The sequence below is a fragment of the Lissotriton helveticus genome, chromosome 6 (genome assembly GCF_964261635.1).
Source record: "Lissotriton helveticus chromosome 6, aLisHel1.1, whole genome shotgun sequence".
Taxonomy (NCBI): Eukaryota; Metazoa; Chordata; class Amphibia; order Caudata; family Salamandridae; genus Lissotriton; species Lissotriton helveticus.
The window spans coordinates 851,024,381-851,045,712 of record NC_136067.1 but is presented as its reverse complement, the minus strand read 5'-3'; the positions used below and the strand labels follow the sequence as shown (position 1 = coordinate 851,045,712).

General features: G+C 46.2%; 1 protein-coding gene across 1 annotated transcript in view; it reads right to left on the bottom strand.

The window, feature by feature from the left end:
• SERINC1 (serine incorporator 1) overlaps positions 1-21,332 on the bottom strand; it is a 164,633-nt gene that overhangs the window by 44,387 nt on the left and 98,914 nt on the right. The window contains exons 8-9 of the mRNA XM_078648461.1: positions 13,410-13,554; positions 7,859-8,089 (exon numbers count right to left, since the gene is read on the bottom strand). Of these exons, the coding sequence (XP_078504587.1) occupies positions 7,859-8,089; positions 13,410-13,554 (376 nt within the window). The remainder of the gene's footprint in view (positions 1-7,858; positions 8,090-13,409; positions 13,555-21,332) is intronic.

Sequence of the window (21,332 nt, the reverse complement as noted above, 5' to 3'; positions counted from 1 at the left end):
GTTGCACAGATGTACATTGAAGGACTTGAGCGCCATGAAGATTGCCATCAGTTCCAGATAGTTGATGTGCATCTTCTGTTGCTGCGTCGTCCATAGTCCCTGCACTGTGTAAGTGAGCAGATGAGCTCCCCATCCCTGGAGAGATGCGTCCGTCGTCAGGGTAATCTGTGGCACTGGCTCTTGGAACAGTCGGCCCTTGCAAAGGTTGTGTGGAGTCCACCAATGCAGAGAGTTGAACGCCCGACTGGTAACCAACACTAGGTCTGTCAATTGTCCCTGAGCCTGTGTCCACTGGTTTGCTAAGCACTCCTGGAGCGGACGCATATGTAACCGTGCGTGAGGGACTATGAAGATGCAGGAGGCCATCATGCCAATCAACTGCATGAACACTCTCGCTGGAAGCGAGTGTTGTGGTCTGAACTTTTGGATCAGAGATTGCATGCTGTCTATCCTGACCTGGTTTGGCTGAGCCATAGCCGTCAGGGTATTGATCGTCGCGCCCAGAAACTGCCGGACATGTGCTGGCTGAAGGTGCGACTTCGGGTAGTTCAGCGAGAAGCCCAGATTGTGAAGGAGGTGAATGGTAGTCGACATGTCCGCGGCGCACTGTTGTTCCGACTTGGCTTGAACGAGCCAGTCGTCTAGGTAGGGGTAGACATGGATATTCTGCCTCCTGAGGTGCGCCGCCACCGTCGCCAGACACTTGGTAAACACTCTTGGGGCGGTGGTCACTCCGAAGGGTAGGACTTTGAACTGATAATGCCTGCCTTGGATAGTGAACCTGAGGTATTTTCTGTGGGATGGGTGTAGTGGTATGTGGAAATAAGCATCCTTGAGGTCTAAGGTTGCTAAGAAGTCCCCTTGGTTTAACAAGGGAAGAATCTGTTGCAGTGTAAGCATATGGAAATGTTCTGACAGTATATACAGGTTGAGGGGACGCAGATCCAGAATGGGTCTGAGAGATCCGTCCTTCTTTGGAATAAGGAAGTACAGGGAATATACCCCTGTGCCTTCCTCCTCCACTGGCACGAGCTCGATTGCGCCTTTTTGCAGCATCACCACTACCTCCTGCTGCAATAAGTGCAAGTGCTCTGCGGACATAGGCCGCTGCCTTGGTGGAATGTTGGGTGGAGTGGACTTTAACTCTAGACAATAACCGTACTGGACAAGTTGTCGTACCCACCTGTCTGTGGTGATGTTTGTCCAGAGCGGCAGGAACTGCTGTAGTCTCCCCCCGACAGGTGTTAAATGGTCGGGGGGCAGTGACAGAGAGTCACTGTTTGTTTGGGGCAGAGGAACGGTAGTTGTTGTTTCCTCTGCCACGTCCTCTGGTGCTGTTTCCTCGATAACCCCCTTTATTCTGCTTTGGGTAGGAGGACTGTGCTCCACCTCTAGTGAACTGTGATTGTTGACCCATCTGTCCTCTGGTGACTCCACGTGCACCTGAGCGACGAAAAGTGTTGCCCCGGAATTGTTGTGATTGAAGGGCCCCCATAGACTTAGCTGTTTCGTTGTCTTTCTTAATCTTTTCGAGGGTGGTGTCAACATCAGGACCAAACAGTCTATCAGGATTGACGGGTTGATTGAGTATGGTCGTTTGAATGTCCGGTTTAAACCCTGATATGCGTAGCCACGCTTGTCGTCTCAGCATGACGCTAGTGTTAATAGCCCTAGCTGCTGTGTCAGCGGCATCAAGTGCACACTTTATGGCTGCGTTGGAGATGAGTTTGCCCTCCTCTATAAGCAGTTTGGTAGCCTCTTGAAACTGCGAAGACAGGTGTTCTAAAACTTGCTCTAGGGTGTCGTAATGCGCCCTATCATAACGTGCCAACAGTGCTTGTGTATTCGCAATCCGCCAGAAATTTGCGGCTTGCGCAGCTACCCTTTTGCCTCCTGCCTCAAGCACTTTAGACTCCTTGTCTGGGGGAGGAGCTTCACCCGTCGTCTGGGAGTTTGCCCGTTTGCGGGCATTCGCGACCACAAGAGAGTCTAGTGGCAACTGTCCCCGAATGTATGCAGGGTCTGCAGGTGCTGGTCTGTATTTCTTTTCGATGCGTGGATTGACCACCCGCGCCGTGGTAGGCTCTTTAAGGATGTCCGCAGCATGCTTAAGGACACCTTTGAGCATAGGCAGTGTCTTTACTGTCTTTTCGGAGACTGAAAAAGTGTCAAACAGAAAATCTTCCTCCACTGGGTCAGCATGCATGTCCACATCATGATTAGCAGCTGCCCGTTCAATGAGTGCATGAAAACCTGCAGAGTCTTCTGTTGGGGATGCACGTGCACTGAAAGGCTGTGGGGCCTGCCCCACAATCTGTATCCCTTGGTCGCCTAAGTCGTCATAGGAAAATGTAAATGTAAATGTATGAAACTTATATAGCGCAGGACTTACCCTGGGGCATCTCCGCGCTTGCTTAGGGAACCCGTCCTGGTATTCCCCTGTGAGAAACCCCGGCAGGGTATCCACAAGGTGAAAGCCAGGCATCCCGCCGCGAGGGGCCGATGTGGAGATTAAGCAAGCTATTGCCCAGAGTCGCAGAGTGTGACCCCGTGAGTCGAGTAGGCACCGGAGCGAGAATTGTCGAGACCGTGGAATTTATGAGCCCGAGACCCGCCGAGGCGGGGAATCGAACCCTGGTCCACGGTCGATCTCAGATTCCGGGTCTGCCGCCTCTAACCACTGAGCCACACTTCTCCTGCTGTGCATCGGGTTCATTGATGGGGAAAGTGTACTGGTCATCTTGTCCATAGTCCTCTCCCTCAGAGTGTTCGGGGGAAGGTGTCGGACTCCTTCTAGGAGGAGGCTGGATAGGTTCAATCAGGACTGGAGCGTCCTGTGCAAGCCTCTTCTTCTTCAGTGGGATAACATAAGAGTCCACTGGGTGGGAAGTGATCTTCCTCTTGTAAAGGGTCAACTTGCCCGTGTCTGCGTCGATAAAACGCTCCGAATCGTCTCCTGAGTCGAGTTGTCGACCCGATACTCCAGCAGACGTGGACGAGTCCGATGTCTTTGGCGCCGTCTTTGGCGCAAAGGCCTTTGGTGCCTCCTTTGGCGGCAGAAGGAAGAGAAGTTTGCTAGCAGGCTTCGCCGGCATGTCCATCGGCTTCTGTTGCGACGGCGCCGGAGCCGACGTCGTAGAGGCCTTATCCCGAATTCTCTGGAGTGAAGCGGCGATGAGGGATGCTTCACTCACGGCGTCATTTGTCGCCGACGAGGAGGCCTTCACCTTGCCTTCGGAACCGACGTCTTGTGGTCCCTTCGGAGTCTTAGACGTCGATGCTGCAGCCGTAGACACCGAGTCCTTGGACCGATGTGTTGAGCTTCCGCTCTTTGATCCGTGGGATGGCACAGGCTCCGTGTCAACCACGCGTCCGACTAACGACGTCCCAGTCGGCACCGGAGTCTTGTCGCTGGCTTTGACGGCGTCGTCCCGGTCGACCCGTGCCGGACGACCTTCTTAGAGGATGCCTCCTCCGTTGACGACTTCGGCACTGTCGAATCGACAGTTTTCTTCGACTTCTGTGGACCGGAGGCCGACGGAGTCGATGAGGTAGCAGGCTTTGGTGTTTTCGGTGGAACGGCCGCCATCTTAGATGCACTCGAATCCGTTAGTTTCGGTTTCGGGTCGGCCATTTTAGGTGTAGTCGATACCGTTTGTTTCGGTTTCGGTTTTGATACGGGCTGCGTAGCAAGTATGTCCGTGGCCGGGCCTGAAGGCGGGCCGTGGCTTGCGGTACGGGGTCTTGGGTAAGGCCGAGTGGCGATCCCGTGACCCGAGCCTGATCCACGTAACCTTCGGGGCATAGCTCATCCCCTGAGCTATCTTCCGCGGCCCCATAAACTTCTTCGACGTCCCCTACCTCGTCGACGTATTCAAGGCCTTGATCCACGACTCCGTCGTCGTCTTCCGGATCCGCCTCGACCTCCGTCGCGGGCGGCGAGATTTCAAGATGATGGCTTAGGCCCTCTTCTTCCTGTTCGCCGAAGATGTTCTCTGGAGCCGGGGCCGCTTGTCTGGCCTCGAGGCGCACCGCGCGCCGAAGCTTGAGCGTCTTCTTTGACCTGAATCTGGAGCAGGCCTTGCAGCTGTCCTCGTTATGGTCTGGCGAAAGGCATTTGTTACAGACCGGGTGCACGTCGATATGTGGGTATTTGGACCCACAGACGGGACAGTATTTAAACGGGCTCCGCTCCATGCTGAAAAGTTCTGGTCGTGTTGCGATGAGAAGGCCTCGATGTCCGAAGAGTGATACGACTCCGCAGATTCCGACTCAAAGAGACGGAAGAACTCGAGACCGTACGCAAACAATACCGACGTAATGAAACTAAGGCCTTTTGGCCGTAAAAAAGCTAGTTTTCTCGGTTCCGACAGAGAGACATCGAGACCGCATCCGAACCCAATGGCGGAAAAAAACAATCTGGGGATGGAGCCGATGCCCATGCGCACTGTAGTCCAGGGGAGGAGCCACCTATCTCAGGATACTTCGAAGACTCTTCCAGGACAACAATGTGCGATCATCCGGACCCAACACTAGGCGGCGATCTAATGCAACAGATATGAATTTAGCAGCCCACATGCCTCGAACACATCTTGACCACACCGGGGGGTTGAGTTAGTTTTCTGTACCCTTACACAGTCTCTAGCTCCCCTCTCACCCCTTTTAATCAGGGAATCAGCCACGTCAATAAAACCCATTGTGGACCGTTTACCCTGTTTTCATATACACTCACTCTGCACCGACTACACTTCCTCTCTTTTTCACTCACACACACCATCGGCAAGGAACAAAAGAACTCCGCCAAAAAGGTGCCTTCCGGCACTCCGTCAGACATTGCAGCGCCGGTCTGACGAGGAGCAGTGAGCCGATGATGAAACTGGACATCCTACAGTTAGGGTGTGTTTCACACCTAACGCTCTGGGTGTGTGAGGCTCTCTAGTTCCGACAAAGGAACCTCCCTCGTTCCTTGACTCTGCACGTCTTATTCCCTCTCCACACTGTAATACTCTCTTCCCTGGGGAACTTTGTATCCTTCTGTGTGCACACAGGGATGTGTGCCATGTTGACTCTTCACTTTGTTCTGCACCAAAACATGCAGCCTGTAAAGGCAGTGTGTGAGTGTAAAAGGACAGAGCCTCTTAGGGCGGCACAATAAGTTCTGCAGCCCTTAGAGGCCTTCCCTGGTCACAGTGCCCTGGGTACCTGTGGTACCAATTACCAGGGACCTACCTGTGGCCAGAGTGTGCCAATTGGGTTTTACCTCCAATGCTGTTTTAGGGGAAGAACATAGACCTCACGTACCTCATTAGCAGGAGCCCAGGGCACACACAGTCAAAGCACATCGGCCGTTCAGCAAAAAGTGGGAGCAACCATGCAGAAAGAGGGCACTTTCTCACAGTCTGTGTCCATGGAGGGTAGTAATCCTGGTGGGGCTCTATAATTGTAATCATCCCCCACATCTGCATCGGTGTGTGTATGTGGAGAACCCTGAGGAGTGACGTTTAAAGGATTGTGTGGAGAATGAGGTACTGAAGGTACATGTAAACGAGATGTAGGTATAGGTGCTGGAGAAAGAGGAGGGACAAGGTGCAGGTGACTGGTAACTGTCTTTTTTCTTCCTTTTTAAAGGTACTGGAATGTGAATATCTTGTTGGGAAGAGGTTTTTCTCATAGCAGAAGTTATTAAGGCAGATTATGTGACAATCTGGCCAGTCTCTGGGTGTATATGGACCCTTTTCTGTTTGGGATTGAGTTGTTCTTGTATTGTCTTAAAATCGATTCTGGGACTGTTGACGGAGCAGATTTCTGTTGCTGTGCTGAAGGTTTCAGAGCCCAACTTTGTTTCACTTTCAGAACCGATGCGGTGGAAGCCGAAAAGGTGTTATCTCGGCGTGAAGCCGTTGATTTCGGTGGCGAACCTTAGGACGGGGCAGCCAAAGCAGATTTTCAGTGCTTACAATGGCCAGATGGTAGTGGTGGCTGGAAGCCTTTCGTTTTAGAGGCCTCACAATCTTCTTGTTTGTACCTGGGGATCAATCATAGGTTGCAGACTTTATGCAGGTCGGTGCATGGGTATCTGGAATGGCACCAAGGGCATAACTAAAACGGAGTCCATTCCATCAGCAGATTAGCATGGATGGAGATGCTAATAAGTGTAAACTAGATCAAATGGGCTAAGCCTGAATCCGTCGTTGGAGTCTTTTGACCAGATTATGGAAATACTTCCAAATTTTGATATGCGCGGGATGGAAAACGCATTAGAAACAAAACTGACAAGGGTGAAGTGGAATACACACCGAAAGGATCCCGAAAACGGTCTTGAACCGGAGTGCTGTAATACACGTCTGAACCAGATAGCAGAAAGAAAACAATCTAACAATTGAGTTGATGCTCATGCGCGCTGTTACCAAAATGAGGAGTCATCTTACCTTGTGACTCAAAAGACTTATTTGAAGAAAAACAACTTGCAAACATCTGGACCCAACAATAGATGTTAGGCCTATGCAAAGCATGTATATCTACAGCCACACGTGCCTCGAACATTAGGTTACCAGCATGTCATTTTAAAATTCAGATCTTTCACTGTCAGCAACATCAAGGAGCCCCCTCCAAAAGTGGGGTTGCTCCCGCTTGGTAATATAAGATGGCCCGGGTGTAGGTCTTATTGATGAAGCATGCTACACGTCAGTGCAGGTTAGAGTCCTTTTGAAAAAATAAGGACAATTTTCTAGGGTTGGTCTTTACCCCTTGGCTTGGAGTGGTACTGATGGACCTTGGTGACTCTTTGTGAGTGGACCTGCCGGTGTAGACTCCAAAGGGAGCACTTTTTTCCCCCGAAGCGCATGAAGATACAGGACTGGGCTCCTGGTGGGTCTCACCTTCCCTTACTCACAGACCATGAGTTTACAGACCTCATGGTGATTGGCTCAGGGATACTTACAATGTGGGTGCAATGGGAAAGGAGTACTCTACATCGGTGGACATTCTCTGCAGTACTGAAAAGAGGGAGTGCTATGCACCATGTAACTGGTTAAACAGTTTGCCTGTGTTGGAAGTTCAAATAGCACAACTTTATTGTTCGATTTCACCGGAACCAAAGAACTGAAACAGGCCCAAAGTCACCGCAAGCAAATGCGTTCGTCTCAGAGCAGCAGTTTAGCAGGTGCAAACCCAATGGGAGAAAAAAATGTGAAGTCTGTGTCCAGTAATCAAAACATATTTATCTGCAGCCACACAGCCTATAACACTATTTTAGCTGTTGTGACCAATAGAATAGTGGTAAATCACTCACAAATTGCTTTGGTCTCACCTTAATGTCCACCCATGTAATGTTTATTTTTCATAGGGCATTATTTTCTTCCCTACTTCAATGCCAGGTTAAAGCCAACATGTTTAGGTCTATTAGCCATATAAAGGAATATTCTGGAAAAGGTGCAGGTTAAGATACAACCTACACATTTCAATTTTGAATAAACTGTTGAAGAGCCAGACCCATGCATGTATGAATGTCCAGGCAGCTCTAGTCCATTGTTAACCAACTGCATCTTTAAGGAAAGAAGGCAGACAACATACTCACTGTATTACAAAATATATCTCATACGCACAATCATAACGTTTCATTGTCGAGTACTTAAAAGTGCAAAATACAATACAAATAAATGGGGAATTAGTTCCTTGCAACCAGAAACTGGACAACACAAACGCAACAGCACTTCTGAACACTATTGACAGCGTAGCTGTGATCAAACTTACAGACGTGTGTATCACTCTGTGCCATTCATAAACGTATGTCACTTTGCCAGTACACTTGTACCAACTATACTGGAGGACAGGACACATGGGAATGTCAAGCACATACCTGTACCAGTTGGTGAGGGTCATCATGATGTAGAGTGATGCCAAGAACAGCATGAAGTGAAAGAAGGAATAACTGTAAGTCACACCATCCTTTTCATTATCCACAGCTCGGTGGGCCTCATCACCATCATCCAGTGAACCATCGTTCCTACTCACACCATCTTCTATTAATGTAGCCTCGTCACTAGTTAGGGTCAATTTATTCACCTGGCTGTTTGTTGAAGTACGGATGCTGTGTAAAAAGAAGGGAGGGAAGATCACATTTCAGAATCAACAGTGTTAGAAGTTGGACATTCCATGCTTATCCCCACAAGCCTAGTCAAACAGCAGCTCCATTATCCTGGAAAGCTAGAATAGGTAATTCTTACATTCAGCTGTTCACCCCACCCTCTTTTACTATTTTGATTTTAAAATGGATGCATGATGTCACGTCCACAGAAGGACAAATACAATCTGGGGAACCAATGATTTAGGACTGCACACAACTTATTCTCTCTGGACACCATGTACCCTGTGCAAGGAGTCAACAGGCAACGCACATGAAAAAAGCCCCACTGTGTACACAGCGCAAGCACATGTCTAGAATCACTAATACTCACCATATTTTTCTACATTGAGACAACTGTTCAAGGGGTACTAGTGAACCATTCTAGATGACTTGCAGGAGTTACGAATACTGTAAAACTTCAGAAAGAATTGTGAAAGATGACATGGTAATAGTCTCTCAGCGCTTCAGTGTTTCAAACGAACCGATTTTTCACAAGCCAGGTAAGACCTTTAGGCTGCGACAGATGCAGACATAAACATCAGTGCCGTAAGAATGCCATTTGAATACATTCAACTTTAATGTATGCACAAGATCGTGAGACTAGCCTCGTATCTAAGGTATGTAAGTGGATACAGCTGGTCTGTGTCAGAAAAATGGCAGAAGAGGTAGCTAGTCACCAAAGTTATTATCAGAATTCACCTAATCTCACTGTCGAAATTTCACAATTTGGTAGCCCCATCTGGCTACAAGCCAAGGTAGATGGCAGCCAGTCAGGATTCAGTTTAGTATCGACCTATGCTGCAAGCACTGCACATGCTTCAATGATTAATTCACAATTATTTGGCAACACATTTAGACAAGTGCAACCCTTTCAAGACGGGCTTTATTTCTGTGCAATCAAAGAGGTGTTGGCTATTTCAAAATAATTTCAAACGAGCAATACAAGTTAGAATGTGTGCTAGCAGTTGCAAACATTAACCCCAAGTTCTGATCTGCATAAACTGCCTTTGAGTTTTTGAATTAATCTATTAATAATTATCTATTAATAACTAATAATCTATTGATAGCATTTATTTCAATTTAATACAATACATATATAATATAGACATATAATAATCATTTTTAAACTTCACAAAGAGAACTACACCGAGTTTATAAAATAAACTATTTTCTTTTTTTCAATATAAGTGATTGAGTATCTGAGAATGAAACCTACTTTTATGGTTTTCATGTCGCCTCTTGTGGCCTCATACACTTCTTTGTTGAACACAGTGCAGTTTTATTGATCAAGTTTGGCCTCACCTTCAGTGGCAGACCTTCTGGCTACAGTCCCAAGATATTTAAGGTCTTTGTTGAGGCGTCTGACACTGCAACTCACTTAAGAGCACCAGAACCAGTGCCTGATCTGAACATGCTTGACAATCTAAAGGAAAAAAGCTACCAACTACAGATTGTCCGGAAATTGGAGGCATGGCACTATGTTACCAAGTGCTTCACAAAATAGTATTTTTGAAGGGGGTGGGATTGGCAGCCACGGCCCGTGCAGGTAAGAGCGGTGGGGTCGGGTGAGGGCAGATTTCGACGGACAATGACCAGGGAAAAATAAATAAATAATTAATTTGCCCTGGTCATCGTCCGTCGAAACCCCTCCTCATCCAGCCTCACCGCTCTTACCTGTACCGGCCGGGGCTGGGGGCATCTATGGACATAGGAGGGCAACTGCAGGTATCCGGTTAGAAAGAAAAACAGTTTCAAACCCTTTCCCCATTTTGATTCCAAAACAGCCTCATCAACTCAATTGAAGAATGCCAGCAGATTAAATACCTAACAGAGGTGTATTTTCTAGCTCCTGGACAACCCTAAATGATTTGTCTTAATTTGCTAAAGTAGGGATTAATACAGAAGAAACTCTTTCAATTCCACTCATCATGGCAGAGACTAGACTAAGTGTGTTCACCAAGACCCTGTGGTGTTCTACTGTGAAGCTGGATAGTGGCATGTTTTTGATGAGGCAGTGGTGGAGCATATTTTAGCTTTTGTCAAAAGCCCACCAAAGCCTGGACTGTTCTTGAGCAGGGAGCCACCTCTGGATCCATCCGACTTTGCATTCTGAAAGGCCAATGATGCTCCACAGAGCATGGTCATTAAGGTGTTTGTGGCTAATGTTAGGCCTACCCCTGTAGCTGCACTGAGGCTCCAACCTCTGATCCCCAAACAAAGTTTAAATGAAATAAAATGTGTAAATATATATCAGTTGGGAAAGAAAAATTTAAGTACCAGTGAGTTTGGCCACATATGCAATTAACACATCCTCCTGGTTTTAAATGGCCATCCTTTCACCCAATTTGTCTCTGTAGAGGACTGTTGAGATTTACAAACCAGTAGAAGCTGCCCCAAACATGCCACATGTTCTACCCTTCACTCTGCTCCATGGGTGTGAATGCTCTTCAAAGGGTTTCAGGCTATGCCCAGGTGCACCGGAGAACAAGGACACTGATGTGAGAAGGTTTTTGAAACTGAGGCCGAGCGTTTTGGAGGAGTTCATCCAGGCCTGGCTGACAGCTGAGGCACATAGCTTTTTTTCTGACATGCCAGATCCTTTCAACAGTTGTACAATAGGTTTAGGGTGCCAAGCAACTGGTGCCAAACAACGCAGCAGTTGTCCTAACCTCATGGTTTCAAGCTGGTACTAGGAAGACACATGAGTAGAGGAAGACAACAACCCTCCTCTAAACCCCTGCAATTGAGCCACTTTGATGTAGATTGCTTTCCCTCCTACCATTTACTAGTGGTGGGGATGATTCTCTTAAATTATGGAGAGTGACCTTGGACGATGGTGTCCTGCAGACTCGTAACGCTCTTTTCCCTTCCTAAAAAAAAAAGGAAACTTCTGGTCCTAAAATTTAAATTTTCCTACAACTGTCACCACTTGGAGGTCCCCTTCAAAGAAATCTTCACCTTGGTCCAGAAACAGGCAAAAATACTGGTCTTACTAAAGGCCATGACTTTGGTTGCTACAGCAGGAATTTATTTAAGGGTAGACTATTTGTAAACACATTCCTAGGCAAAGGCAATTAAAAGGTATTGTCTCTTGCTTGTGTGCTTCTGGATTTATAATATACGGAGTAGTTGGTGTCCTTGACCCTTCATCACAACTACTTCCTTGTCCACGTGCAGCCTGTCACTGAAAGACCTTCAGGTTCATAGTGAAGGTGAAGAATTTTAAATCTGTTTCATTTCCATTCAGCCTTCCCTCTGCACAGTTTTGTTTTTTTAACAAAGTACAGGTGGCAACTCTTACCTGACTGGGAATCCACCTTTACCCATAGCTTTATTGGCTGTTCAAAGTAAACTCTCCATTAAATACCTATTACCATCTTTGCTGGGACTGTGTCCTACTGTACACGAGTTGGGATTGTCAACCAAAATGCTAAAGCCTTCCTTGGAACTCTACTCATGCCTAAATGTTAGTGGCATGATTCATAGCACAGGGCAAACTTTTCTCCTCTAGCCATAAGCAATTCAATGGCTAATCTGCCTTTTTCAGACTAGAGTGCATCTGCAAGGTCTGTGCTGCCTCTCCATCTTGGAGTCATGTCTCTGTATTTTGCTACAGCCAAGAACGTAGGGGGCATGCTGAGGTGTGGGAAGTGCCAGCTGTCATGCCAGTCTCATAATAACTATGTGACGAAGTGCTAAGGTGGGTACTGGAAGCCAATTCATTTGGGGCAGGTTTTGGTATTTGCAGCCCCACTCCAGGTGATAGTGGTCATAGATACTTTCCACCTCTGCTGTAAAGTCCACATGACTTCTCCTTTAGCAGTCGGAGGATTCCACAGTAGTGTTACTGCCAAATCCACTTCCGGCTTAAAGAAATTCACTGTCCCCTTAGCATCCACTACTCCTTCCTACCCATAGTGCAGGGAAAAATTGTACACACGCAACATCAATAATAGAGGGGCGGAGGGTTCTTTCAGCTCTGCAGCAAAAGCCTGGTTATATAGGCACATGTGAAGCAAGATGTCTCTTGGACGGAGTGGCTCGCATTGCCTACATGTACAATACACCAGAGGCCCTTTTACAGAGAGTGCCCCGGGGGCGCTATGGGCATGTGCACCCATTCTGTGCACCCCTGGGGCACTTTGGTATTACAGAAGGGGCCACAGGTGCTTCTTCTGCCCCTTCTGCAATACTGATAACGCTTGAGCTACATGTATGCCAACGCTATCATTAGAGGCCGTACTCATTTGCATGGGGGTGTGGTCCCATGCAAATGAGGGAATCCCTTTGCCTCTGCGCCGTATTATGGACATGAATGCAGAAGCAAAAATTCCTTTATGAGGCACACCTGAAGTGATCCCAAAAACAGTGACGCACTTTCAGAATGCCTCCTAACGGCAGCCCTCTAGAGGGGAGACAAGGGGTCCCATGGACCTCTTCAGTCATCGCCTTGCAGGCGGGTGCAGTCACTGACTGCAAGGGGATCCTTCTCCCCTCCTGGAAGTGCAGGTTACTTGCCGCCTGCACAGTGAAACACGGAGCAGCTTTGAAGCAGCCGCTCTGTATTCAGTGGCAGCTCCTCCGCTATCGCCCAACTGCTTTCAAGCAGTGCTAGAAGCAAAAACATAAAATGATAATAATTTTTAATTATTATAATTTTATGTTTCCTTTGCAAGCGGGTGGGTGGGGATGCTCTGCTAATGGAGCAGAGGAGGAGCGGTTTGCCCACTCCAAAGTGCGTAATGACTGTTTGGTCGGCCTTCTGGGGGCCACCCAAATCAATCATGCACATTTTCCCATTTCTCCATGCAGGCTGCATTACAGCCTGCATGGAGTACATGCCCACCCCTCTAGCCCCTGGATGATCGCTGTGTCACAGCGCTCAGACCAATAACAACGCTGCATTGCAGCACTGTGACTGGCTTAGGGGAGGGAGCCTGGCTGTTTGCTTCCTGTTCCTGAAGTCGGAGCAGGAGTAGAGACGCGAGACCCAGCGGCGGCAAGGTGTTTTACTTTTTATTGTGGTCCCGAATATGCTCACTCTCCAAACAAGATTAAAAAAGGACCTTGCCCTAAAAACTATGAACTAGGGCCGTGTTAGCTTGACATTCTCAATGCACAGAAGACCGTTAAATATATTCCTTATTCTCTGTCATTTTCCTTCATCTGACTTCTCACAACTTATACAGGTGGCTCACCCATTTTCAATCAGCAAGGACTGAGCACACAAAAAAATCGGGATGTACCTTCATATTAAAAGGGCAGTCCAGAAACACAGGCTCACCTTGAGTAGAGAACACAAAGCAAGAACAGCACCAGTCCCACAATTCCTTGTGCATCCCACCATTGCACAACTTGAGCCTGTCCTGGAGCAGTACTTGTACGGTTGTATCCGATGATGCTCAGCAAACTTGGGTTACATGTCCTATCTTTTGGAAGAAAGCACAATTTGTAAACACAACATTATTTGTTATGCAACAATTTCAGTTACCTAATTACAAGAATGAATGTACATCACAAACTTTAAGGAAGTCTGAATTGTTGCAACAAACTAAATCATGTGTGCTTAAAAACTTAACAAAAAAAGAAAATCACTCCTCTCTTAGTCAACTAACTATTCCCCAGCGCCCACAGGATTACATATGAACCAAATAACTAACTCTGGAAGGAAATACTCAGAAAAAGACATAATCTTGAGATACTATCATCCCATGTAGCAGATTTAAACTCTGAGGGCAGATAAGGGTGATTCTTCTTGTTGCTGTGTCAGCTATATTAAGATTATCTGCATCTGGGGGAGGGGCTGGATGGTAATAGTTTCCTTCCTCCTCATAGGCTGGTAACTATCTGTCCCAAAAGAGGTACTACTCATTTCCCAAATTGATGCTCACCTCTAGAGGGAATGAGAGGTTACCTTGTGCCCTACATAGCAAATTCGTTCTTCAATACATTGCTCCTACTCCGCTCTAAAATGTTGCATACAACACAGAAGAGGTGTAAAATTTGGTATACAACAGAGAAGATGTGTAACCAGGAATTTCGAATTGTAATTTTAATCTTGGAACAGGCTACCGTCAGTAATTTCATCAATCAATGCTTCAACTGCAAGAACCAGGGACTGCTGTCCATTTCAAAGCTCTCAGTTGTGTTGCCCTTCAGAAACCGCACGTACGGATCCCTCCCCGATCAATTCCAGCAGCAGTTCCACTGTCTATACCAACCATGTCTCCAGATAATTCGGCAAGTCGTCTGTCTTCAATACCTAGCATCTATAGCTTTTTTGGTTCTTTGGGTGTTTTCACTTGTTCTATTCGTAACACACCAGAGCCCTGATGTTTAAGCAATGCTGTCTCGATTTCTTGCATGCTGGAGATTCCCTCTGGTATCCTCATTGTTTCCTCAGAGAGAGACGTGGCTTCCCCATCTCCAATCGTAGTACCTTCCCTTTAGGTCCATCAGGTTTCTACAGTAGGTCAAATTGAGAATCAGTGAGATGGTTTGTCTATTCTTTATAACATTCCATCACAGATGTTCTCTTTTAGGAATGCTCCTGTAACGGTCAACAAGGGGAGACGTCACTCACTCGTTCTTTATCTTCGTTGTCCCGCAAGTTATTTTTTTTTTGAACAACCAAATACCTCTTTCTGTTCTCCTTTGAGGTCTGTTCAGGTAATGTATATTGCATGCCAGTACCAGACACTTTTAGAGCTTACAGCAGACTAAGGTTTGTAGCCTTCCCGATATACAAGATGGAACTAGCGTTTACAATTAGTAGTGTGCTCTTTAGATTTGGAATTTGCCAGTGGAAATAGCCTCTTCTGCTAAGAAGATCTCTATATTGCTGAAGACTGGCCCAACCAACAATTATTAAGACACCCACCCAAAAAACACAGCTCTGGTATCTCCAGAGTTGCACAAACAGCAAAGATTGATAGGGGCTTCAAAGTCCTAAGCTAGCAAATCTTCAGGACCGTAGGGGGTGCACCATAGGTGCCCCATGGTCGGGCTCATCTCCAGCATTTCCCACATACTGTAGTCTCAGCTCTAGTGGTCACCACCTCTCTGTTGCACCTCTCTAGTAACTTTTTTCTGGATGAAATGAAAAACCCCTTATGGAAGATGTGTCAGCAACACAACTTCTTCTCTTAAACCCTCTTGGATGAAAATTTCTTACTGAAGGAGCTAAATCATGATATTTACGATGTACTACAGTAAGGTCTCAAGTAATGTTTCATTACTGGGTGGGTACAGGTTTCCATCAAGGCCTCTAACTTATACTATCTCAGAGGCTTCGCATTAGGTGACAAGTGGTTCAATGGGATTCCTAAAAACTCAGCTCTAAACAGACAAAATCTTAAGACCCCTTTCAACAAGTGTGGTAAAGAGATTGAGCATGAATTCCAATGAGAGCGAAGGGTATCGTTCAAGTACTACAGACTTAACTATGTGAGAGAAAGAGATACCCCTGAGATCCCAATAATTACGAGCATCCGAGATGAAACAGGCAGGGAGGTAAACACGCAACTGGAGGTTAACACTGTGTTTAAGACCCATCTAGAGAGACTATATGCCCCGCCTCCCGCAGATGCTGGGGATGACATAATAGACTTCCTTGAAGATCTGACAATTCCAACCCTGACCCAGGAGGTCCAGACGGCCCTAGCCAGACCCATAACGCAGCAGGAAATCAAAGTAGCTATCCACGCACTTAAACGGGGCAAGACTCCCGGTATGGACGGCCTGCCTGGGGAGTTTTATCAAACCTACTCTGAAACACTAGCACCCGTCTTGGAGAAAATATACAAAACTGTGTTTGAGGTCGGCCGCCTACCAGCCACGACTATGCAGGCCTTGGTAATATCCATTTCGAAACCCGGCAGGGACACCCTCGATGTGAACAACTATAGGCCCCTTTCCATGCTCTCCACGGAGTACAAAATCCTTAGCAAGGCTATCGCCCTACGAATACAATCCCATCTCCCTGGCCTGATTCATACTGACCAATGTGGCTTTCTCCCAGGGAGAAGCACTTCCCAGAATACGAGACGACTCCACGCCCTCATGGCGACCACCCCACAGGATCTGACACACGCCGGCTGCATAGCCCTGGATCTCCGACAAGCATTCGATTCCTTGATATGGGGCTTTAGGTTTGAAACTCTACGATGCTTCGGCTTCCCGGATGCCCTGATAAAATGGATTAGTCTGTTATATACGAATCCAACAGCTAGAGCACGTACAGGCAGGTACACCTCGGACAGCTATGACGTCCACAGGGGCACCCGGCAGGGGTGCCCGCTGTCGCCGTTATTGTTCGTACTTACACTGGAACCCCTGGCAATCGCACTTCGGGCTAGGGCAGCGGAGGTGGGCATACCAATTGGAGGAATCCATAATTTGGTGTCCATATATGCCGACGATATATTGGTGTTCCTCCGAGATCTGCGTGGTGATCATTCACATTTAGCGACCATCTTTGAACGATTTGAGAATATCTCTGGCCTGGCCATAAACCCGGGAAAATCCCTAGGCTTCTATTTCCGGGAGGGGCAGCGGCCTCCCCATGTACAGTTTGGTACCTATGAGATCCAAGTAGCACCGACCACATTTAAATACCTTGGCATTAACGTGTATCGAAGTCAGGAAGATCAGATCGAGGGTAACATACGGAGGGCAATTAATGGTCTTCGAGGTAGTGTGAGCTTCTGGACGTCCCTGCCCCTATCTGTAATGGGACGGGTGGCGATCTCAAAGATGGTCCTACTTCCCCGGATACTATACTACTTTGTGAACTTACCGGTGCTCCTCCCACAGCAAATTTTTACCACACTGAACACTTTATTAGTCACCCTTATATGGGGATTGGGAAGAAGGCGAATAAGCCTCAAGAAATTACAACTGCATACCAGACAGGGAGGCCTAGGCGTACCGGACCTACGAAGCTACTATTATGCAAGCCAACTCCAATGGCTGACACGTTGGGTGGCGGGTAGAGACCTACACGAGATTGCCTTCACAACAGACAAACTGGCACACGGAGACCTACACTCCCTTCTACTACCCGCTGCCAAGATCCCCAGAGACTGCCACCCCCATTACACGTTGCTTTGAGGTGCTGGAGAAAGGCACTGGCGTACACAGCACGGACTGTTCCCTACGCGGACAACATCCCCCTCCTGGGACTCCCAACGCCACAGGGGAACCTGACACAACGCAGATTACAACCCTGGACGGAAACCAGGGTGGATAGAGTGGGTGACCTGTTCGGGGACGACGCCCTACTGGATCATGCCTCCTTTTCACAATCCACAGGTGCCCCGCCACGAATGTCCCTTTGCACGCCTCGGTGACTCACTATATACGGCGAACGTGGGCACCGCAACGCACCAAGCCAGGCCAACATGAATTGGTCCATCTCCTCCATTATATGGGGACGGGTGGACACCTAGTACGATGGCTCTATGTGGGCATTAGAGAACATGCAGCTTTGCCCCTCACTACACTCAGAGAGGCTTGGACTACGGACACGGGGGAGGCCATAACGGACGGGGAATGGAAGATCATCCTAGGTCACCATAGGAGAGTGTCCAGAAACGTTAAATTCAAATTCATACAGGCCATGATCTTACACAGGGAATATCTCACCCCTCAAAGGCTCCACAGGATGTTCCCTGCCACCCCCCACAATTGCCCTAGATGTCAGGAGGACGAAGCAAGCATCCTCCATATGTTGTGGACATGCCCGAGAATAAGCAATTACTGGGAGACGATCAAAAACACACTACACACTGTAACAGCCCTGCAGATCCCTGAAGGGGCACTACCCTGCCTGATAGGACACAGGAAGAGATCCAAGACCTGTAAAGCGCAACTGAAATTCTTAGACTTGGCCCTCTTGTTGGCACTCAGGGTTCTCACTATGAGGTGGAAATCGGCCAGACCCCCAAATGTGGAACTATGGCGCTCTGATTTGTTGAAATGGGGCAAAGCGGAAGCTGCGACACTGCGTGGGGAGGAAGAGAAAGGGCTCCGTAAATATCCTATAGCGCAAGAGTGGGAACAAATGTTGATAGAGATGGAGGGTGTAGACCTAGATATGTCACAAGAACGTACCATATGACCGTACACATGATATGTAGACTACCAGCGCGTACAGATACGAATGCAAGATGCATTGGTTAACCAAGCCTAAAGATTGAAATAATCTCTGGAACGACTAAAGCTAATACTTCCACGATACAGAATATGTGCAAGGAACTGACAGGGAGGGGGAGGGAAGGGGCTGGGGGACAGTACACTTACAGGCGATATTGTAACTTGAATGCTAATGATAAACGTTGTAAAGGAATGATCCCCGGAGAAATGTAAGACATGATGAAGGTTATCTATGTTGTATACTACGCCACAGTTAAAGTTAAAGAAAAAAGAAAGACTAAAAGAATGTACAATGACTGAATGTACCATGTAATACTGTCATAGTCACGAATAAAAAGTTTATAAAAAAATAAAAACTATGTGAGAGAAAGTATTCATAAGGGCGTTCAGATAAATCCAGGTTTTGGCCATATATTACCCCAAAAGTGCAGAAAAATTCTGATAAAAGCCATGGACCAGAGTTTGAGACCTTTTCATCCAACAAAGATATAGGGTGACTGGAGCATGTAACATGTGCTTTAATAACTGAAAAACGTTTCACTGATATTAAACAAGAACAAAATGCCTTCTGGTTAGAAACCGAAGCTGAAACACATTATAAAAAAAGCTCTTTGCCTTTTAAGAGGCATTTGATTGAAGGGACAGCTCCTAAGCCTGTAAAATGCATGTAAAACAAGCTTTGACAAAAATAAACATTTTGGCTTTTGTGTACGATGAAGAATGTCCTTTACCTTTCCAAAAATACACACAGAAGAAACAGTAACGGCAGCAGCACTATATGTGCTATTCACAGAGAAACGGCATAATACCAACACCAGTAGTTTAACACAGAAATACACATTCTTAGCAGCAAAACAGACTCGCCTCACAGAGAACAGGTATATAAAGGAAAAGAGTATAAGCACCAGTGTTCCAAGAGAAGAGAAATAGGACAAGAAAGCCTACATATATGGATTTATAGCGCAAAGATTAGTAGCCCGTCCAGATGACTGAGAAATGGTGCAGTTGTGTACCTCTAGGAAAATGGCTGGGGCCTTAGTCAGAAATCAAAGTCTTACAAATATGGTGGTTGGATTAATCAAGACAGGCGAAGTAGCAGGAACACAAATATGCCTATCCATTTCACAGATTACGTGGCTGTGAGAAGAACATGCCTAAAAATTCTGCATTTATTACTTTAATTCTAAAATATTCACCCTTAAAACGAGAGAGACTCATAAAATTTGACCACTGCCTAGTTCCGTCACGGAACCGTGCTTCAGCAGAGGAACCATCAGGTCAGCTCTACTGCATCAAATACTGAATTTATTTATGTATTTGCATAGTTGCTTAAAACCATTGCAATACTGTTTCGAAAATAATAAAAACATTGTAAAAATTAACTTCGCAGTGATAAAATGTCGTCATACTCAGACTTTAAAACACTTCAATTGCATCAAATGCAATCTTGCAAATGTTCCTCTTTCACAAACCCAGGACAAGGAGTAGAGATCGAAAGAGCTTGAATGGCAAATGCAGGTTATTTCAACTGCCTTTAACCTCAGTAATTAGTCAGACATATTCGAGCGATCATCACTTCAACGCAACATGAAGAAATCTTCAAACTAAAGTTTGAAAAATCCAGGTTTATTTTAAAATGAGGTTGAATTAAATGTAAAAATAAAGTAATTGCTTTCTTTACACATTTTAAAATGGTGTGGCCAAAGGTAGAGTGGTATAGATGGCATCACAGAGAGAGAGCAAGCGTGTGTGAAACATCTAGGATCACAAAATGGGCCTTGCTGCCAGAGAAATAAATACAAATTGTAAGAAGCTTGCATCCATGGACCTAACTGAAAATGAGATGTTCATTTGATCAGTTGGTTATGTATGTATGCCGAAAGAGTCCTGCCATCCTCCCACTTAGTCTTTTTAAGTCTTCAAGCTAACTGTATCTAGATCAGAACACTGACATTTTAACTTTAGCTTCTTTTTTCCTATGGCAGAAATTCTTGCAAATTTTCTTCCATAATTTGATCTAGCAGTCAATATTGCACACAGGATCGGTCCCCTTTGGAAATACTTTTTTTTAATTTGCTAGTGACACGATTTTTAGTGTGTTTTCAAAAAAGGTAATTGCTAGTGGAGAGATCAATATACTTTCCCCGTCCACATCCTTCAACATCAGACAAACATGCACATCTATTCCCTCCCTAATTGGATTTATTGGGGGAGGAAACAGCAGTGCTCAGTCCTTAAGAAACCTGAAAAAGCTACCATATCAGAAGAGGATGTCTACTGATGTTGTGAAATCTGGCCACTAACTGGCTTCATTGTAGTAGTTCCCAAGTGCACTCCTGTATAGCGCTCTTCATGTCTACATTCCCAAGACCATCCTGAATCAGTTCCAAAAATATTTGGATTGCAGCACTGCAGGCCATTTGCCTTCGAAGCATTATATTGTCTGCTGCTAACATACAACATTACTTCCAAGATTGTGTTCACTGCCTGATTTAAGTGTCTACATCAGTCAGACACTAATTACATATTTACTAAAATCAATTGGCATATCTCGAATTAAGAACTTAATGTAAAGTACACCTGATTGTACCTAAATTCAATCTCACAACGCAGAAAGGGCTATCATTTTCGGTACAGCTCCTATGATTTAGCACGCATTGCTACTGGACATTAGACTCTCATCTTCACTTGTAACCTTCGATAAAGCGGAGGACTTATTCGATATTGGAATTTATTTTGTTAGGATCAGTACCAAGAGACCTTGAAGGGTGTACAAGCTATGCAAATGCTGTCCATCAGCCAATGTATTGCTTTCCAAGATGATGGGTGTTTTATCTGAGCCAATGAATAAATCGGTCTTTCAACACAAGTCATGGAATGTAGACTTATCGGCCATTTCATCTGTCCAGAAAGATAAGTGAAACACATTCTCAATTCTCTCCTAAGTCTTTTATTCCAAAACAAAGAAGTGTCATCAGTAAGAACGTAGCTTCTTTTCCCCGAAAAGTTGTGTCGTTTTCATGCAGGTGACATGATTTTTTTTCTTTTTTCA